Here is a 22662-nt window from a genome sequence, read left to right on the forward strand (position 1 = left end):
CGGCGGTCACTTTAGTCGCCGTTTTCTCACGCCGCGTGGAACGTCCCCCCTGCCAGAGCAAAGTGTGGGACATAGTTGTAGCCCATAGGCATTTTATACACCCTGGGAGGATGATGGGTCATCCTGAGCAGGACCAGGAGTTGAACTCACAAATAAAAGAAACCTGAGTTGCGTGCTCTTGCCACCTGGTCAGATAGTGAAGACACTCAAGATAGTTCATGTGTAAAATGGTGAACACGGCATGGGTGCATAATAAACACCATTCGTCATTAATGGAAAAATACTGGGCGACAGTATGAGGCAGTGAACCTTGTTCAGGGCACAGAGAGAGGGCGCAGACACTTCATATTCTTGGTTCTTTCGTTAAAGTCACGTAGAAGGGAAATAATAAAGTAATATAAATATTTAAAAAATATATTGTTTAAATGATCACGACGTTTCGATTGCAACACAAGCAATCATCATCACAGCAAGAAAATTAGAAAAAAACGCCACTTTTTTCTAATTTTCTTGCTGTGGTTTTCACATCTGCTGATGATTGCTTGTGTTGCAATCGAAACGTCGTGAGAATTTAATTGTTTTATTTTTATTATTTTAATATTTCCCTTCTACGTGACTTTACTGAAAGAACCAAGAATATGAATCCATGCAGTCACGAAAGCTTTAAATCGAGACACTTCATTGTTAAAGAACACACTGTTACGGCCCTAATAACAACTGGGAAATGTTACTTTTTAAAACTGAAAAATTATACTCGTTGAAAATGCCCATTTGCGCAGGTCCCGCCACAATCTCTGCTCCAAAGAAGAGCCCCCGCCCACGAGTGTCAGCCTGCCGGGTTCTTCTTTGCACTTGTAATGCAATGCCGTTGACAAACGTCGTGATTTATTTTTACGCGTTTATGATAAAAATTCAACCCGTTAAGGTTGAAAGATAAACACCGACGGAAACGCTTGCGCACTTACATGGACGCGCGGCGCCTGTGCCCGCACGCACGCACAGCCGCAATTCCAAACGCGCGTGGCACATGCCCGCGCGCGGAATCTCGCTCGGCCCCGCGCGCGCTTTGCTCGCTTACCGGCTGCGTTGCGCGCTACCCCCCGCCAGGGCGTGACGTACTGCGGTGAGAGCTCGGCCAGCAGCCTGACGATGGCGAACGTGCCGTGGCACGAGGAGGTGGTGGGCTTCGTGCAGCAGCTGGCCGCGATGCTGCCCGACTACGAGCTGGCGTGCGAGCACGAGCACTCCAACTGCCTCCTGTTGGCGCACAAGCGGGTACGTGCGGGCACGAGCGGCGTGTGGGGACCGGGCTGGGTTGTGTGTGTGTGTACGTGCCTCACCGATAGTACGAACCCGGCGGCCCGAGTTCGATTCCCGCTCACGGTCAACACCAGTGACGATTATCTGAACCGGTCCTGGGCCTCCGCTAGGTCGACTCAGCCTCAAATGAGTACCTGGTGCGGTGGGTAAACATCGCCAATGAGGAGACAAAGGCGGCCGGGCGTGGTGCTGGCCACCCACCCCCTCGTGTGCTGTGCCGGCCTTCATAGGTGCGACTCGCTAACAGCACTTGCCCCAACAGTCTGTTAAGGCTACACGGGGGATCTTTGTCTTTGCCGCACCGATGTTCCATTGGGAGATGGGTACCACCGTGCCGGAGTGAAGTTGGTGGAAGCTGTGCTCCTGGTGAACAGCTGGGGGGAGTAGATGTGGGACCTTCAGGAGGCTGAGTCTGCTGATCGCAGTGCCCGGGTGAGTTTCTGCAGCCTCGGTCAAACGTTGAGGCGCGTACCCTTGGATGTGCCTTGATCATAGGGATTGTTTTTAAATCCTTTATATTAAGTTCACTTGCGCGCTTGCTTGCTTGCTTACGACCGTGCAAATCTTTCGGTCGTTTTTTAACCCACTTCCCGTGATCCAATCGAGCTGACATTTTCCACACAGACTCGTTGTGCGTGACAATTAATGTTCGTGAACATTTTTTTTCCAAAATTTTACACTTTTTAGGACAAAAATATTATATTTAATTTGTATCCAGACGGGTCAATTGCTTAATGGTGTCATGCAATCATCTGACCCATAGGTGGCAGCCATCTCAAGCCAGAGGACGAGAGGACTCTAGCCGCCACGCATATAAAGGATTTATAGTGAAAATCTTTGTTTTTACGGGTTAATTTTTTACCTTATTAAAGTAAAGCCGTGTGTTTACCATACGCCTATGTAGTATTGCCAGAACCAGTGGGATGTGCTCGTTGTTCCTACACCCCCGCAGGTTGTAATTGGGCATCTCCGTTTTGAATCAGCTACAACCGGTGCAGGTATAGGAACGGGAAGGTCCACAGAAAGTGGAAATGCAATAGTCTTAAGTGCATGCAATCGAGTTACAAGTGCATGCAAGAGAGTCACGAGTAAGATTTTTTGAGAGACAGAGAGCTTTATCTAAAAGTTGCGAGCAGACGTTTACAAATGGGCTGAGCAAAATACACCAACACGCACCGCGCTGATCTCCAAGATGTTTACGACGGGGAGATTGGACAAAAGCGCAATTTGGTTGAGTGTTTGGGACATCGCGTTGCGTCGCCGGCGGTGCCGTGCGGCCTTTGACTGGTAATGGGAGCGTAATGGCGTGCTCCAGTTAATTTTAGTGCGGACTGAGCAGAGGGCTTGGGGGTCGGGTGACTTATCGGCAACTTTTGTTTAATTATTCCGGTGATCCCGCGTGTCTGTCACGAGCAATGTTTTGCACATCGCCACCATTCATCTGCGTGGGAATCCCGCCGGTTATTGCTCAAGTCTGCTGTGTGCCAGGTGCAACTTATTTACGCGACAACAAAAACCGGACGAATATCCGAAGGCAGAGAGACTCTCTTCAACAAATTCTCGAAACACTTTGAGACTTGCCAAAATAAGAGGGTTCTCATCATTGCAATTGGTGAACTAATGAGATTCCAATTCTCTGCTTATATAGCAGAAACATTTTTCCAAAGCTGTAATTGTGTGTTTCATATTCTTGGTTCTTTCGGTAAAGTCACGTAGAAGGGAAATAATAAAATAATAAAATAAAACAATACAATTTTCACGACGTTTCGATTGCAACACAAGCAATCATCATAAGGTGTGAAAAACCACAGCAAGAAAATGCTGTGGTTTTTCACACCTGATGATGATTGCTTGTGTTGCAATCGAAACTTCGTGAAAATTTTATCGTTTTATTTTATTATTTTATTATTTTTCTTCTACGTGACTTTACCGAAAGAACCAAGAATATCAATCGCTGCAGTCACGAAAGCTTTAAATCGAAAAATGTGTGTTTCATGTTGATTCTGTTCCAAAACAGAATGAACATTAAAACCTCCGATGAGCACGGTTGGCTACGTGCGGTGCGAAAGAAGTTCAACGTACACACACACATACTAAACAGACGTACACTTCATCTGTAAGATCTGCCAGAAGCGAGGTCGTGACAGCCACGTGCGTTGGCACCAATGACATTGTCTGCGATGACCTCTTGAACTGCCACGTTACCCTTCCGCCTGGAGGAATCACTACAACAAGGCGTGAGAGTCGGAGCTCGTGTTGGCATTATACCCTCGGACTCAACTATACCAGACGTCGACCACCGTGAAACAGTGGTCAGACGTGCGCACTGCTATTGTTAATGAATGAGAGACAGAATGCCACTGTGTTACCAATTAGTTGGGCGGGGGGGGGTGTGGGGGGAGCGGAGGGAGGGGTTTCTCAGCGAATCACCTCCTCTGTGGGCTCTTTGGACCAAAGCACATTAGACCAATCTGATTGTTGTGGCTTGGCCCGGTAATTGCATTTTAACCCATTGAGCGATGAGACGTCGTTTAACAAAGGGGGCTCTCGCACCCGTGGCGATGGTGGCTGTTTAGTCCTGCGGCCTCGTAAGAAATTCCTCTTGCGAAAGCGGCGGAGTAGTGATTAAAGAATAAATGCCGGTCGGTGACGAGAGGTTAGTTAATCTGCTCTTTCGAGCTGCAGTTTATTGCAAGGCTGAGGAGGAGAGTCCATCTGTGTTTTTTTGTTTTTCTTGGGACGCGCAGATTAAGTTTGAGAGACATTTTAATGAGCGTCTGGCCAGTGGGAGGCAAGGTGATGTTATGGGGGGACTAGGAGCTAGGGTGGGGCTTAGTGCGGGATGTCTGTTGCATGTCAAGTGTTCAGGCTAATGAAATTAACATTTTCTCCCTGCTTATTCTGCGACAATGGTTTGATTGCATGGTTATTTAACGTCACGATGTTTTGACGCAGATACCCTCTTTGAGTGTTACTTGTCCTTCCCACGGCCTTATTACTTTACCGTTAACTGCGTGCGGGCTTTGATTGCTTTTCATTGTCTCGCACTATCCCATAAATGTGCTTGCACATTGAGAGTCAAACCAAACGTTTAATACTTAAACTCGGCACTCTTCAAAACCTGTCCATTGTAAACTTTCGTAGAGTGAACTTTAGAAACATGACATGTCAAATATTTAGTCGGCTCAATTTATTTGGGGGGCAAAGAGGCGACAGTCGTGGGTTTCCGATGTCATTTGTGGATTCAGCTTTCTTTACATCCTCCAGGTACAAACTTTTGAAGAGATATTTTTAAAAATGGGGCACACAAAAATCCCAATTTTATTTTTTAAACTAAATTTTCTGGTTATAAACGTCACAATATGTTCTTGCAAAACTCATTGTGTTGTTGTTGCTCTGGAGACGGGGAGATCGATGACCGATGTCCGGTCGCCGCGTTGATGGAATTCGTCGTGATTTCTCACTTAACAGAGTGGGCCACGTGAAGGCTGCCATCTTGCGCTCCTCACGTTCCACCCTAAATCGCATCCACTGCACAAACCATAGCGGCAGATGTGGATAGCTAATGCACGAATGGAACATTTAAAACTCTCCAGTAGTGTGCGGCTGTGGTCATCCAGAACAGGCCGTACAACGTATAACGATGCAATGCCCGATCAACAAAACACAGAGAGAGACATCGCACCGATGACAAACTCCGCTGCTCCTGACGCAGTTATACCTTGCTCGACCACCTGAATGTGAAATTGTCGTTTTTGCTCTGCATCTGCGTCAGCCAAAATCTTCTAATTGAGTGGCCAAATCCTTCATATGATGTTTATTTTGGATGTGTTGTGTTGGCAGAGTGCTTGGTGGATTGCCCTTGCTGGGCTTATATGGCCCTCAACAAACCTGTAAACTACACCCTGATTATTTTTATTCTTGGTTCTTTCGGTAAAGTCACGTAGAAGGGAAATAATAAAATAATACAAACATTAAACAATAAAAATCCTCACGACGTTTCGACTGCCACAGCAAGAACATTTTCTTGCTGTAGATTTCACACCTGATGACGATAGGCTTGTGTTGCAGTCGGAACGTCGTGATAATTTTTATTGTTTTATATTTTATTATTTTATTATTTTCCTTCTACGTGACTTTACCGAAAGAACCAAGAATATGAATCCCTGCAGTCACGAAAGCTTCCAATAAAAATGTATACCCTGATTGTTCACGTGATGATGGACAAACACATTTTCCAGTATTCTACATTATGCTTTGCTGTCTGAGGGAGATGGAGAGGGACATTTATTTTACCTCGTAACATTACTCCAAGAAAAATTGTGAAATACTTCGTATTAATAATATAAAATATGTTGAATACATGATATTAAAGCTGCGTAAAAACTCAACGTAATTTTATTGTTTAAAATGGTCAACGTGAAAGACATTTATATGACTTTCAGCACCTTCCCAACATCAGGTTGAAGCGAATGTTATTCAACGTCCCTTTTAAGAGCTTATGACGTTCCTCATTATTTATATGTAGTGGCGCACGTACGCATTTTATTCCGTGATGCACACCAATTCTGGCCTTTTTGCTTTTTCAGGGTGCAACATCTGCCAATTTGCATTTGTTTTACTGCATCGACTGAACCTCCCCCCCCCCCCACCGCCATATAAAGCCACTACACTTCTAGGGGATGGAGAATTTACAGGTTGCGGCAGCTATACATAAAACAGTATATTTTTATTTTTAAAAAAGATGACGTTAAAATGACGAGGAAATTCCAAGTACGAATGCGCTAATTAACGAGCGCTGATGAAGAAGCGCATCAGAATTATTTACGCGTGTTTGCGTGTCCGTGGAGGTGCGTGATGACACGGCATCGTGAGCGCGTTTAGCCCTGCACGCTCAAGAGAGGGCAGCGGGTCCTCAATCAGGGCGCAGGGTTCATATGCCCGGGAGCGCTTTGGTCCATGGAAAATTACTTTCGGTGTATTCGTTACAGAGTGTTTGTGCAGTTGCCTTAGAAATTAAATTAAACTCCCTGAGCTTTTTCAACCGTCCATAAACCGTGATTCGTAATTGGTTTCTTTCGAGTTGGGCGATCGTGCGAAAAAAGGGTGTGCCGTAAAACCCTCATCCACCCGACGCAGCCTATTAATAAAAGTGTCACGCGAATCAAACGTCCCAAATGTATTACTGCTTCAGCAGCACCACCGGTGTTGTGGTGTATCCATCGAAGGCAATCCGCAGAGAGACGCGCCGCAAGTTCTCTTATCTGCGAGTAATGCAAGTCCATCGTTACCGAAGCAACGGTTATCATTGGCTACATAAGCCAACTAACACGATAAAACAGTGCGATTGCGTACTTAACTAAATGCACCCGAACCAACATTGTTTGATTCCGTATTCACGTACCTCCGTACGAGGAGAAAATCTTTTTTGCGGGGGATGGTGGAAGAGACGGGGAGCGTGTCAGCGACCGACTATGAAAACAGGATTTAACGTAAGTACCAAATCCCTTTTAATTTTCGATTTAAAGCTTTCGTGACTGCAGGGATTCATCTTCTTAGTTCTTTCGGTAAAGTCACGTAGAAGGGTAATAATAAAATAAAAAAAATTAAACTATCACATTTTCACGACGTTTCGATTGCAACACAAGCAATCATCATCATCAGGTGTGAAAACCACAGCAAGAAAATAAAAAACCCCATTAATTTCGATTTAAAGCTTTCGTGACTGCAGGGATTCATATTCTTGGTTCTTTCGGTAAAGTCACGTAGAAGGGAAGTAATAAAATAATAAGAATAAAACAATCACATTCTCACGACGTTTCGATTGCAACACAAGCAATCATCATGAGGTGTGAAAACCAAATCCCTGTTTGTCAGACTGAACAAACTCTTTACATTTGAATGGAGATCTGCCAACCCATACATGTTCTCCTCCGCTTAGCACGCTTGGCTACATACGGCGCGAAAGAAGTCCAACGTTCCCGTATTCATATTGCTTAATATCGTTGTTGAGGCACGTCTTTACTTGTATACAGCTACAAGAAAAAGGAGGAAGCATTCGAGGCGGTAGTCAGGCCGACGTGACACGCTACGCATTGGGCAGTGTTCATCTCTCTCGGCAGTCCTGCGTGAGCGCTGGAAATTCCACATTCCTATGGCAGGAGGGAGTCTGTCATAGGACAGTCACTTTCAACTTGACGCCAAGCAGCTGCATTCATTTTATGTCCTCTGACAGAGTTATCGGCTGAGTGGAAGGCGACTGGGAATTCAACTGACGACATCTGGCAGAGATAAATTGTTCACGTGAGCTATTCTCTCCGTTGTTTATATAACGCAGCCTCCAGTGAAAGTCCAGCGCTGGGGAGGAAAAAAAACCCCCCAGCATACATTCATAGTAATGAAGCGCACCACTTCAGAAACCACAAAGATAAAGACAAAGATCCCCCGTATAGCCTTAACAGACTATAGGGGCAAGTGCTATTAGCGAGCACCTATGAAGGCCGGCACGGCACACGAGGGGGTGGGTGGCCAACACCACCCCCGACCGCCTTTGTCTCCCTAGCGGCGATGTTTACACACCGCACCAGGTACTCATTTGAGGCTGAGTCGACCTAGGGGAGGCCCAGGACCGGTTCAGATAATCGTCACTGGTGTTAGCCGTGAGCGGGAATCGAACCCGGGTCGCCAGGTTCATAGCGCAGCGCGCTAACCGCTACACTACCGCTCCCCACTCAGAAACCATACGCACATATACACACACACACTTATACACACACGTGCTCGGGCGGGGGTGTATAAAAGCAGCCCCCAGTCCCTTTCATCGGGAGGCTTCAACATCTCGCCTTGTTCGCGCGCTCACTCGAGGGGCGGTGCGTTCATGCGACGTTAACAGCACTGCGCCCCCTTCCCACCCACCACAAAACACCGAAGAGCGATCACATTTCTACGCGTGCAAACCTGTCGGCATCGCCGCGATATGGAACGGGAGCTTTACGCACGAGCAAGACGTGCGTTGTCTCATTTCTCAAGCTTCTTTGCTGTGTCTTTGTAAAATAAAATACATTAAATTCGCGTCACGTGACCAAAGTACAATTTGGACTTACTCTGGGTGCAACGGCAGTTCAGTGGCGCTAAGTGGTGCGCTACGAACCTGGTCACCCGAGTTTGATTCACGGCTAGCATCAGTGGTCAGTGGTATCTGCACTAATCTTGGGCCCCCTTTCGTCAGCCCGCACAGACAAGCGTGGCTATGGTCAAGTAGCTGCCCCCCACCCCCTGTCACCTTGCATGGCTTGGGGAGGCCTTCATCCAATCGTGAATTGACAATGAGCTCTACTCTTTGGTTCTTTCGGTAAAGTCACGTATAAAGAGAAAATAATAAATTAAATACTAGCATACGACGTTTCTATTGCAACACAAGCAATCATCATCAGGTATAAATGATATAGAAACACAAATCTAGTATACTTAGAAATGTAATGTAATACAACAGAGAGTCGGATACCATAACAGTCAACACCCTACCTGGTTGATTACGTTCTTCCTGAGGATGCTAAATTTGAGAGAGAGATCAAACACAGAACCAGAGACATATAGACAGACATATAAGCAGACAGATATCACAGAGATACATAGAGAGAGACAAACATAGGCACACAGAGAAACCACGCCTCTGTGTCGAGGCCTTAAATAGAGAGAGGGGGCGGAGAGAGAGGGAGGGGTTAGAGAAATTAGGATGTCAATGAGTAGCACGGTGAGTGGCACGGTGCAAAAGCTGAAGGAAATTAGGAGCTCTACATTATTAATGAGCTCTACATTATTTGTTAAAGGTACGTTGTACCTCACTTGGCCCCTCACTTGGCCCCTCACTTTACTTTGGATACTATATTCACTGATTTGTTCAATAACGTATTGATTTTAAAACATACTACTCTATGTTCTTGGTTCTTTCGGTAAAGTCACGTAGAAGGGAAAAAATAAAATAAAACAAGCCATCTGGCTACCATGAGAGATTCGTTCATGAGGCTATCAACATATACAAACACAGAGACAATTTTAACCGAGAAGATGGATTCTGGCTTAGCAATCATTGGAAGGATTTGATAAACCATTTCGGGTCTTAATTGATTGTGTTCACGCTTACGGTGACTTTCAGACCGCAATCCATTTTCTGCTCCCCCCTCCTCTTTTCCGAACATAGATGGACTCGCCCATCTGACCAACTGCCAAATCGCTGTCCGTGGTGCTGACGTTGGAAAAACCGCCACTTTTTTCAAATTTTCTTGCTGTGGATTTCACACCTGATGACGATTGCTTGTGTTGCAGTCGAAACGTCGTGAGAATTTTTATTGTTTTATTTGTTTTATTATTTTATTATTTCCCTTCTACGTGACTTTACCGAAAGAACCAATAATATGAATCCCTGCAGTCACGAAAGCTTTAAATAAAAAAAATACTACTTTATAGTTTATCTCTCTCACTCGCCGGTAGAGCGTGTAGCTTGCAATCGTGAGGTTGCAAAAAGTGAAATCCCGGTCAGGGGTAGTCTCAGCTGTCCATCTCTGTGGGGGCCGCGAAAATGAGTCCTACTATTATCGATTTTCTTGCTGTGGTTTTCACACCTGATGACGATTGCTTGTGTTGCAATCGAAACGTCGTGATTTTTTTTTTTTCACCTACCTGACTTTACCGAAAGAACCAAAGAGTATGAGTCCTACTATTGTGGGGAACTCAACATCTTGTTGCCTTGTGGAATTCTGAATTTCCACCCTTTGGCTCAGGTCTTTGAACATGACAGCACTTGAGGAGGACATCGTTTTGACTGGGTGTTTTTTAAATTGTAGTTTGTCCGGCTCATATGTAACAGGGTACATTTGAATGTCAGACCATATTGTAGCTGAAAAGGCTCACGGGATCCTTGTGCTGGCCTTTTGAGATTAATAATTCATTAGTTCGTCTGGATATTCATTCACTTATTCATTGCTCTATCCTGCACATTCTTTTGGAATCTTTCTTTCAGCAAGTTCCATAAAAAAACGACTCCGTTCAGTCTGTAAAAAGGAGTGTAATTTAAGGGTGCACTAACAGGCAAATCAATCCCAACAGCAGGATAATGCATCCTGCAATTCAAACTATCAAGTGACGTGAATTGCTCGAAGTGCACTAACCGTAGCCATCAGCACACCAGTGCAGCACGATGCATCGTGTTGTGAAATCACGTCACGGTAATATTTAGCATTTCTTTCAAGAGGGACTAGTGCAACAGTAGTCGTGGCTTTAATAAAAAAAAATAGAGACCATTGTGTGACCTGGCGGGGAGGGGTGGGGGGTGCAATTGCCACGTCAGAACACTCAACTTCAAAAACGCATGGGTCTAGAATTGAGGTCACTTCTGGAAGCAGCTGCGGTTGAGAATGGGAGAGGAAATGAGCGAGAAACGAGTACATCGTGAAGTTTGGTAGCAGGGAAAGGAGGGATGCACTGGGTCACCGTTCATCTGGCCGCAGTTTAAGGAAAACGTTGCTTACAGGCCATTTCCACAACTGATGTCTCAATAATATGCCCATGTACATTCCCCATTACCATTAAGGTATTTGGAAATGATACGAAGCTTGCTAGCAACAACAAAAAACCACCCCATAACATAGAGTCTAGGGATTTCATTTAAACGATTTGACTTGCATAATTAAAAAGAAACCGCTACATTCCTGGACTCGATTATAACAAGTAGTTGCTTTAGCTTCAGCAAAGTGTTCACAGAGGTGGACCGTATTACATTGGATTATACAATTCTCGTTTGTGCTTGCAGCGCTAAGCAATTGACATCAACACAGCTACAGCAGCCTGCTTGTTTGTGTAGGGGTGTTACGGGAGGGAAAAGGACGGTTACACAGCGGTGTCCACATCCACGTCGGCAAACGGTTAACACCCTGGGGGGTTGTGGGGGGATGCTGTGATCCCACACGGCCCCGCCCCTCGGTGGCAAGTGGGTATTAAAGGCGGAGAGCCAGAGAGCTCGAGGCGGACGTTGGAGCGGGTTAAGATGAAGAACCAGTGAAGATCGAAGGCCAGCTAGCTAGTCCCTGGAACTCCTCTGGTCGCTGTTCTTCTAGGGGCCGGCCAGAGCAAGCCAGTGGTGCGACTAGCCAGAGCCGTGAAGGTCGACGTCCTTCTGAGGGCCGACTTCGTGTGGCTGGTAGTCGGGATCTGTGCCTAGCCAGGGCCAGATCAGGTAGTCTCCTTGAGAGGACGGGTGCGAGCTAGCCTGGGAGTGCTTACTGTTAATAAACGGGTGACGAGGCCGCTGCCTCTTCAGTTATGCGCTGTACCTACGTAAGAGTTAATACACGGGTGTAGCCTCAAGTTCGACCGTCCCTGTCGTCACTACATTTGTGACAAGCGGCGATGAAAATCCGAGGGCCTGAGCTCTCACTTTGCCAGAACGTCACAGACTACGCGGTGCAGCCCCCCCCTTTTAGATGTCCGTATCGTTCTAAACAGCCACTCAAGTGCCGTTTCCTGTGACCACTGGGAAGCGAGCCCTGCTGGCACACCAACTGCTCACGATCAGCAGCAGGGCCCTGGTTCGTCTCCCCACGCTCAACAAGGCATTGTCGTCACTCCATGGGCCACGGGTTTGGCCCATCTCTGCCCAGAGATTTGCTCCGATATTCGAGGCACAGCGGCACCAGCAGGGTGAACGAAACCTTGCGCCGTCATGTTATCTGAGCGGGGGTTTTTCCTCTTTCTCCCGGCACCGTATAGAAATGCTTCGCAAAGCTGCAAGTCCGGTTCGTGGGTGTCCGAGATCAGATCACCGCTCTATTCCTGAAGGATGGCGATAGGTGTAGTGAGCTGTTGATGCAGTTTCTATGACCTCACCAACCCACAACGACCACTCTTCCTCGTCAATACAGGTCCATGTGTAATTACACATTTTTATTGTGGAGGTTTAATATAAATACGTATGATGTAATGTGGAAATAACACACAATTAAAGGGTACGTTAAATTCTGCTAAAATTATACAACTTAAATAGACTTCAAGTAACCTTTGCACCAATTCAATTCAGTTCTCAGGAACTTAATTTATCGTGAAAATGTCAAATGACATTAAAGTGCAATGTGTGCTGTGTAAATTAATAATATTCCTTCTGGCTTTGCAAATGTAAAAATTATTTTTTTATGAGCGCACAATCAAACTGCAAAGCTACTGTCTGCGAATGTGTCGTTGTATATCTCTTCAACGATTATTACGCATATCTGCATGCGCAAAGTGAACATCTTCAGTGGTTACTGCATGAAAATATTGCTGTATTTTCCAGCAAAGTAAAAGCGTTTATTCCAGATTTGAAGCTTTCGTGACTGCAAGGATTCATATTCTTAGGTTTTTTCGGTAAAGTCACGTAGGTAAAAAATTAAAATTAAAATTAATAAAAGTAACATAAAATAAAAATAAAATAAAAATCACGACGTTTCGGAGGCAACACAAGCTTCCGTCTTCAGGTGGAACCGTCACAGCACGCTTGCTGTATCAAGTAGAGAGAAATTCCAAGAGATACTACCCCGTATATACGGGCCTGTCCTGGCCCATCCCCCCACCCTCAACCAGTATATATACGGGGTAGTATCTCTTGGAATTTCTCATTTACTTGATACAGCGAGCGTGCTGTGATGGTTCCACCTGAAGACGGAAGCTTGTGTTGCCTCCGAAACGTCGTGATTTTTATTTTATTTTTATTTTATTTTACTTATTTTAATTTAAATTTTTTACCTACGTGACTTTACCGAAAAAACCTAAGAATATAAAAGCGTTTGCCTCATGCTTTTATAATATATATGTAGTTAACGGAATACAAAGGATGCTGCTTCGGTGTAATGGCTAGCAACACCCAGAGGTCACCGGATGGCTCCGCTGGCGTGGCAGTTCAAACATTGGGGTAGGTTCATCTTCTTGGTTCTTTCGGTAAAGTCACGTAGAAGGGAAATAATAAAATAATAAAAATAAAACATAATAAAATAATTTTCACGACGTTTCGGCCACAACGCAAGCAGCCGTCCTCAGGTGAAGACCAGGTCTGTCGGGGAGACAGCGTCTGAATGAAACAGCACCACGCTTGGAGCGTCTATTTAAGCTGGGTTGGAAGGGGAAGAGCGCCTTGACAAAATAATTTGCATATCAAGATGAATTTAGCATATTTATGGGAAATGCAGATATGTGATTAGTACTACTTGTGGAATGCGTAGGAGGTGGGCGGGGGGTTTCAAAGTCATATTATGCCCGTGCATTATGCAGGATTAGCAGCATCAAAGGGAGGGGATAGGGGTAGGTTTCTGAAATCTCCGTTGTACTCTGCCCACCCTGCTGTACCCTGGGTTTACCACAGGTCACGTTCGGTTGGGGGACGTCTGGCCAGCGTGGGAGATCAGGCAGAATTGGCTCTCTAAGTTGCACCTTTACCAATATTTGAAAAAAAAAATAACATTTTCACAATTGGCTGATGAGAACCGTGATTTGGTTTAAAAGAAAATTTGGCCAAAATGCGGAAATGTACTGCGCTTGTTGAATTACAACGAGAGACCAGTTGCTAATCGCAGTTTATTTTGTGTAGCATTTAAAAAAAAATCAGCTCTTGAACAAAAAGCTAGTAATCTCTCTGTGGAATATTTGTTTTGCTGGGAGTGCACATCTCTTCTGTGTATATATATTTTTAAATTCCTTGTCAAACAGGTATTGTGCATGCTGGGATGCCGGCACACATGCCGACTCCCACGTAGGTTCTGGTCGTTCATGAGGCCAGGATTTTTATTTATTTGCATTTTTCCTTGTCTATTTCTTGCGGCCGTAACTTATTGTCCGCACAAGCCGAGACGGATGAGTCGTAAAAAAAAAAAATCTTTTCCTGCGTGCGTCGCAGGACGGGGCAGCTCCCCCCCCACCGCCGCCCCACCCCCCGGAGGTTTTGGAGCCCCATGTGGCTCTGGCTTCCGTTCTCTTTTCAGTGCGAGCGCCACCGCCGTGTCGGCTCCTTGCTCAAGGGCAGCGCTGGCAAAGCTGCGATTGTGGCGCAGCTGCTAGGACGAGCCTCTCTCGCCGTGTGCGCGTGCGCTTGCATACAAACGTGGGGAGTGGTGGCGTAGCGGTTAGCGCTGCGCTATGAACCCGGCGACCCGGGTTCCATTCCAGCTCACGGAGCAACACCGGTGACGATTATCTGAACCGGTCCTGGGCCTCCCCTAGGGTCGACTCAGCCTCAAATGAGTACCTGGTGCGGTGTGTAAACATCGCTACTGCGGAGACAAAGGCGGCCAGGCGTGGTGCTGGCCACCCACCTCCTCGTGTACCATTCCGGCCTTAATAGGTGCTCGCTAACAGCACTTGCCTCTACAGTCTGTTAAGGCTACACAGGGGGATCTTTCTCTTTGTTTTGCATACAAACAACTGAGCACACATGTGGTATTACACGGGGGGGCGGGGGGCGTGGATTATACAAATATTTGCACTCACCGGCAAGTGGCTGAATGAATATGCATGTTTACATGCTGGTTTTTGTGTTTCTCTCTAAAGGAAGGCACGATAATGCGTGGCGTTCCAGCGTGGACAATTGCTGCGAGCGACCTCATTCATTCCCCCAGGCACGAATTGTTCAGTCCCTGGTTAATGCGTTCCCTGTTTCCACATGCAGAGTGCATTTACACAATACCTACGAGCGTAACATCAGCAGCCATGAGCAATCCACTGCTGGATCAATGCTTCTCCAAGCCGCCGCCTCCACCTCTTATGATAATAATCAAAATGTATAAAGCGCCCCTTAAGCAATCGTTCTCTGGGCACCGTGCATGGAAAGACAGAAATAGTTAAACATCAACTCAGGAAAGAAGAATAAGCGAGAAAGACGTTTGAAATTAACTCAAGAGAGAGAGATAGAGACATTTTAAACGGATAACGTTTTTAGTAGAGATTTGAAGATTTGTCCTGTTTCGGACGCCCTAACCTCGAAGGGCAACGAGTTCTAGAGTTTAGGTGATCTTGCAATGCAGCAATCCAATCCAGCTCCTGCGAGTGAACGGATTTCATCGCTCCATCTCCTCGGTAGGTGCCCTAGACGCCCCATTGGCTGCCCATTGGCTGCATTCCATTCTTCGGCTGCCACTCCATTATTGTTCTTGACAATCGTCCGTCATGCCCATGCCCACTTTACTTAACACTTTGGATGTCATTCGTCACTGTTATATAAGAAACAAGCTTTTTTGCCCGTCCCAGTACAGGTGTATATTGCAGTACATCTGAAATATTCAATTGAAAAAATCGTTCAGCTCATGATTATTAATGAGGGATGGCGGGGTTGCTCCATGTGGAGTGACGTCACCCGCTAATGGTTATTGGGGAGGGGTGCGGCATGTGGAGTGACGTCACCCGCTCATGATTATTAATGAGGGGAGGGGTGCTGCATGTGGAGTGACCTCACCCGCTAATGGTTATTGGGGAGGGGTGCGGCATGTGAAGTGACGTCACCCGCTCATGATTATTAATGAGGGGAGGGGTGCGGCATGTGAAGTGACGTCACCCGCTCATGATTATTAATGAGGGGAGGGGTGCGGCATGTGGAGTGACGTCACCCGCTCATGATTGTTAATGAGGGAAGGGGTGCTGCATGTGGAGTGCGCGACCTTCTTGTGCGTTAGTGTAAATTTCCACGCGGGCATGAATATTAATGAAGGGGGGGGGGGGGCTCTTTTGCAGTGACGTCACGCAACGGATGTAGCACTGTGCTGCGTAGATTTATTTTCTACCGTCACTTTTTGTAAAGAAACGTCATATTTGAAGCGAGTTGCGTCGTAAATTATTTAATTCAGCTCGACCTTCTGCGTTACTGTAAAAATCCACCCGCTCATGAATATTAATGAGGGGGGTGGGCCTCATGTGGAGTGACGTCACGCGCGGGACGGACAGACATTTGTGGGTGATTATCGTAGGTAATAATATCCGTGCCATGTCCAGGGACTCTTCTACTTACGAACGAGTTAGGTTCCAGAGGTTACTGTTCGTAAGTCGATTCATTCATAAGTCCAACTTTACTCCTGTCGATTCCAAACATGTTGTACGGCATGTACACTAAACATGGGGAATGGCTTTAAACGTTGTATAATCTCCTGTAGACGTAGATGCCACTGGTTTCCACGTTCTGTAGATGTAGATGCCACTGGTTCTTCACGTTCTGCAGATGTAGATGCCACTGGTTCTTCATGTTCTGCAGATGTAGATGCCACTGGTTCTTCATATTCTGCAGATGTAGATGCCACTGGTTCTTCACGTTCTGCAGATGTAGGTGCCACTGGTTCTTCACGTTCTGCAGATGTAGGTGCCACTGGTTCTTCACGTTCTGCAGATGTAGATGCCACTGGTTCTTCATATTCTGCAGATGTAGATGCCACTGGTTCTTCACGTTCTGCAGATGTAGGTGCCACTGGTTCTTCACGTTCTGCAGATGTAGATGCCACTGGTTCTTCACGTTCTGCAGATGTAGATGCCACTGGTTCTTCATTTGCTGCAGATGTAGATGCCACCACCGCCATCTATTGCACGGCGGTTGAACTTACGGCTCTCGGTCCGAACAGGCAACTGGACATACGGACAGATTTGTTCGTATCTCTGGAAGTTCGTCAGTCGAATGTTCGTAAGTAGAGGAGTCTCTGTATGCCCATACGTGGACTGTGTAATTCCTGTATGTGTGGATATGAAAAACATCACCATTACGTCTGCTGGGCTATTGGGGCAAGCGCTATTAGTAGTCAACTCTGTTAAAGTCTTAGGGGGCATAGAATATGATTTTGTGCCCAGCAACTTAACTGGCTTCCTTTGCCTCCCCATAGTGCTGATGGTGACACATTGCACCAGGTAATCAATTTAGGCTGAGTCAACCTAGGGGAGGCCCAGGACCGGTTCAGATATTCGTCACTGGTATTGGCCATGAGCGGGAATCGAACTCGGGTCGTCGCTCTCTACAGTAATTACGCACAACAACAACAACCGCCATTCGCCACTAAGTGGCGGTGACGTCACCACGACGCTTGTGCCAGGCCAAGTGCACGCACACATGGACACATGCATGCACTGCCTAATCAAACCTAAGAGCAACGATGCAATCTGGTGCATGTCTACAGATCTGCTTCCAAACGTACCCTTTACATGAAATGCTCGTATAGATAAATGCACGTAAATGCAATGAATTGAATATAAGGCATGAGCGGTGATTTTTTTGTTTTTGTTATACGTATTTTATAATTAGCTCACGATGCAAATCTGCCCGGAGTGAATGCAGAATTTGTCCCAGCAATAATACTTGCGGTGAAGCGCCGGGAATATTAATTTTTTGCTTTGTGCGTGTACCCATCCTACGTAAATGTGAAAAAAAAAAACCACGGCGTTTGTGAGTACGCGCGCGTATGCACGCACGCGCACCTGACCCTCGGCGCGCGGCTGCACGTGGACGTGCCGTGTGGGTGCCCATCGCCACGCTGCTCCTGCGGCCGTGACGTTCGTCTGGCCCTGCTGCGACCGAGCGGCCGCTGCCTACCGCCGTGTGACCGCTCGCTCCCTCGTCTTTGCGCGTGCGTGCAGCCGCGTATTCCCGCACGTGTCCCTCCCCTGCTGGATGCTGACGAACGGTTTGTTTTTGAAGGAGGCACATCATCGCGACCGTTGTGTTTCATTTGGTACCGACACCTCTAGCCGTTTCCTTTGAGGCGGGCAACTTTGACGATTGCTTCCCCGATTCCTGCGTAAAACGCAGCAGGCCGCCCGTCCGGCATGGGAATGAGTAAAATACGAAGAACCAGGTGCTACACCGTAGGGGAATGACCACCACCCTCCCCCACCCACCCCAACTCTTTTACACGCTCGGAGGGTAGAGAGAGAGAGTGTGTGTGTGTATTTGGTGATTTTTGTCATCTGCCAGTCATCTCAGCCAGTCAACCAACGGCACCTGGGGTCTGTCCCATGAACTCCTGCCCGCGAGTGTTCCACACTTCACGTTGCCTCAAGTTGCACCTAACCTGGGCACAAGCGACGGGGCAGATGGCAGCCGTTGTTATTTTTTTCGTCCCACTTAAATGATGCGGAATGACATTTTTTCGTCATCAAATATCGAGGGTTTATTTATTATTTTTACTTTTGAGAGCCGCAGCCTGAGAGACATTGAAATTTTAATGAAAATGTTTTCTTTTTTTTTCCAAATCTTGATTCTCCAGAAAAGCAGCCACTGATCTCAAACATTTGACGAAGGTAGTCAGAACTGCTCAAATTGCATGCAGTGAAATAACTTCATGACATCTAGATAAACCTTTTAAATTCAATGTCAGAGACCAATTTGGTGAAAATGTATTATTTGCGATCAAATTAAAAAATATACAACTCAACGTAACCACCATAAATAACCACCATGATAGTAACGTAATGGTTGTAAACAAATTTACTGCATTAGCATCCGTGCTCGTGATGTCAAGAAGAAAATATGTGAGCCATGAGCACAGTTGTTTGAATGAATATCTTTTTACTCTCTATCAGCCTTTGGTAAATTTTTACCTGCCTTTTTGGTTAATCACCTGTGTAAATTTAATTTGCTGGCCCGGATGTAATTGTTCAGCAATGCTTGCTTGCTCGCCACACGAGTTAAAGTTCAATGTTATGCTCTACTCGGCAAACTCGTCTCCCGATACAATCCCGAGCCAGCTTAAGAAATTACACATTCCTGTGACACGGTTGGGGGGGGGGGGGGCGACCAGTCTCTCCAGGGAATCGTAGTTTGTTGTCTTCACGAAAAAAAAAGTCGAAATCAAGCTTAAAGTGGATTCCCTCCAACGTGAGCTTGGAACTGCCCCTCATTCAGGCCATTTTTGTAAAATCCCACGCTCATCTTCTTGGTTCTTTCGGTAAAGTCACGTAGAAGGGAAATAATAAAATAATAAAAATAAAACATAATAAAATACAATTCTCACGACGTTTCGGTCACAACGCAAGCAGCCGTCCTCAGGTGAAGAACAGGGCTGTCGGAAAGACAGCGTCTGAATGACGACAGACCTGTTCTTCACCTGAGGACGGCTGCTTGCGTTGTGGTCGAAACGTCGTGAGAATTGTATTTTATTGTTTTATTTTTTATTATTTATTATTTTATTATTTCCCTTCTACGTGACTTTACCGAAAAAACCAAGAAGATGGATCCCTGCAGTCACGAAAGCTTTAAATCGATAAAAAAAATCCCACGCTCAATTCTGGAGGCACTCGTCACGACCGAGGGCGGCCACTCTTGACTTCCCACAAAAGTCGTACTCACTGTGGTGATTGGCGTCTCTGCTGTAAGGACGTACAGGTGAAGTGCTGGTGTGCCGTGGTGAAGCGCCCCGCACGATGAACCCAGCAACCTGAGTTTGATTCCTGCCCATGGCTGATATCGGTGGTCCTGTGGCCTTTATCTGCACCATCCCAGAAGAATATTTGCATCGTACACAACTTCTATTGCCTTGCAGAGTACTTGCCAAACGTGGCTTTTAATTAGGATGCCCTGACTGTGTGCTTATTATGCTTTTTATTGTACTTTTAGTTGATTGTAATGTTACGTCTTTTTTACGTATTCATCTTATTGCTGTTTTACATTGTATCAGTCACTTTCAATTTGTCTTGTAAAGCGTTGTGTTGCATTTTATGCACGAATTATGCTGTATAAGTAAAGTTTTATTCGATGTAATACTGACTTTGTGGCTGAAGCTAAAGTTGCGTTCCACTCACACTGGCCTTGATGAAGATGAGAATAAACTTTAGAGGCGAGTCTGACTCGCAACAATGCAGAGCAAAACGGGTTAAAGCTGGAGAGCAGTATCAGACACAATTTATTGTTTGGCTGCATCCCCGCCTGCCGCTTGGCCTTGGAGTGACCTTGAGGTAGTAAGCAGTGACAGCAGTGAGGGATGGGGGTACTGGGGGTGGGTGCGTAGGCCCATTGCCTTTACCCTTGAATCGGCTGCATTCGTTGCTCGGCTGATAGCCGTCGCGTCGTGCGTGCGCGTGCGTGGAAGCGCACATGCTCCGTCGCGACCCCCGGTGACCCCGGCTTAATTTCACCGGCCCACAAAGTCACCCACGGAACTCGGCGTCCGCACGTGGCGTACGCCCTTTCCAAGGTCGCCCCGGCCCAAAAGTCACCACCTGTTGTAGGACTATGTCACAATCGGCGCTGGGGGTGACAAGAGTCGACCGAGCGCGCGGAACGCCGGCTGCCGCTCGCTCGCTAACAGCACTTGCCCCCCCCCCCGCGGTTGAACCATGATCCAGGGGGTAGATGGTTGTCTTTTGCACGTAAGTGCGCGCGTGTGCCGTTCGGCACAGCCCGCTGTTTACCGCTCGCCTGCCTTGGCGTGTGCGGTAATGGCCGCACTTGGGCGTCTTTGGGCACTCGTCCACGGCTGAACTGTGCCCAGAGGTCGTTCTGCACTCTCCACAGAGTCCAGAGCACGCCGCTCTTAGAACTCATTCTGTTCGCTCCGCACAGTTTCTTCACCGCAGAGAGGATGTTACTTTTACGCTCTTTTGTAAAGGCAGGGTTTCGCAACTGTTGTAAGATTTTGATTTAAAGCTTTCGTGACTGCAGGGATTCATATTCTTGGTTCTTTCGGTAAAGTCACGTAGAAGGGAAATAATAAAAGTATAAAACAATAAAAATTCTCACGACGTTTCGACTGCAACACAAGCAATCATCATCAGGTGTGAAATCCACAGCAAGAATTTTTTTAATTTTAGTAGTTGCCGAATAATTATTAATTCCCGTTACGGTCTGCGTAGTCCATAGAGTAATCCTCATTTATGTGCGCCTTACAATTAGGAAAATGTAATTGCTTTTTATGCTCATGATACGAGCTGTGTTTTGTAATAGATTTCTTTTCACCATGTACGCACATTTCTGGAACGTTAAACGCCTATGTCGAAATGTACGAGAGTAGAACGGATATCTACGAGACAGACACCAGAGGCTGGAATTGAATCACGGCCCCAAATTGAATCGCCGGCAATTCAGTCGTTACACACCTGGTGCATGGGCTGCGCTTCCAAACTTCTGCGTCCCCAAAGTCAAGAAGCGTACCCGTCCATCCACTGCGTGGGGTGGTGCCTGCGGTGTTATTCTCATGGGCTCTGCGGCATGAGCTTCCGTAGAGTGGATGAGTATTGCCGTGACAATTAAACCTTTTAGATTTGTGTAGATGTTTTTTTTTTCAAAATGCGAGCGAAAGAGACAGTTGTAAAATGCAGCTAATCGGCTTACAATCAGGTTTTCGTTCGCTATCACGATATATAGTAATGATTTATTGTCCTGTATGTGTATGCCACTACAAAGTCTATAAATGTGTTGTATACCACTGTCGAGTCTAAATGGTAGTAGCAAGTTAAATGATTAATTGGCGAATCGCCTCACGAAGGGCTTTAAGCCCAACATCTCAAATGCAGTTTTGCGCTATCTGAAAACAAAGATTCACCGCCTTGCACCGCGAATGGCTTCATCCTCCGCAGCAAAAAACTAAATGCTAATAGTTTTTTTCGTCTTTAGTATTTTATTAAGAAATGTCTCATCGCCCATGCTCAGCTGTCCCAAATCACTCCTGAGAATGGGCTCGATAACCTTTAGTGGCCAACTGCAAGAGAGGCGGGACCGATCGCTATAATCAGGATTGAATAGCCACTCTTGTAGAGCCCATGCTATCTTAATAGCTCTGTAAAAAAATGTATTATTACGCGGAAAAAATTCCACGAAACGGAATACAAAGAAGCTTATCGCCTCATCGTGCGCTCATAATTCTTTTTTTTTGTATTTTAGTGGGATTTTTTTAAAATTATCAATTTCCAAGCAACTTCAACAGATAGGGGTGGGGGGTGGTAGGGGGGGGGGATATAAAAAATGAAATGACATGATACACTTGACTATGAACAGAATGTTGATTTGAAGCTTTCGTGACTGCAGGAATCCATACTCTTTGGTTCTTTCGGTAAAGTCACGTAGGTAGAAAATAAAATAAATCACGATATATACAGTAAAATCTTGGATTGCGAGCACAATTCGTTCCGGAAACGTCTTTGTAATCCAAAGCACTCGTATATCAGTTGTGATCACGTGACGCTCGGCAGACGAAGCATATACACGTACTACTCGTATTGCAAGACCTCGCTCGTTTATCAAATTAATATTTATTTAAAAAATTTGCTCGTCTTGCAAAACACTCGCAGACCAAGTTACTCGCAATCCAACGTTTTACTGTATACTCTTTCCGCCTGAGGACGACCGCTTGTGTTGCGATCGAA

At 46.1% G+C, this 22662-nt stretch overlaps 1 protein-coding gene across 2 annotated transcripts in view; it reads left to right on the top strand.

Annotated features, from left to right (window-relative positions):
* LOC144731016 (S-adenosyl-L-methionine-dependent tRNA 4-demethylwyosine synthase TYW1-like) overlaps positions 1-22662 on the top strand; it is a 132042-nt gene that overhangs the window by 72515 nt on the left and 36865 nt on the right. For both annotated transcript variants that reach the window (XM_078611976.1, XM_078611977.1), the window contains exon 15: positions 1108-1275. In XM_078611976.1, the coding sequence (XP_078468102.1) occupies positions 1108-1275 (168 nt within the window). The remainder of the gene's footprint in view (positions 1-1107; positions 1276-22662) is intronic.

Source organism: Lampetra planeri, chromosome 37 (genome assembly GCF_965212315.1).
Source record: "Lampetra planeri chromosome 37, kcLamPlan1.2.h2, whole genome shotgun sequence".
NCBI lineage: Eukaryota > Metazoa > Chordata > Hyperoartia > Petromyzontiformes > Petromyzontidae > Lampetra > Lampetra planeri.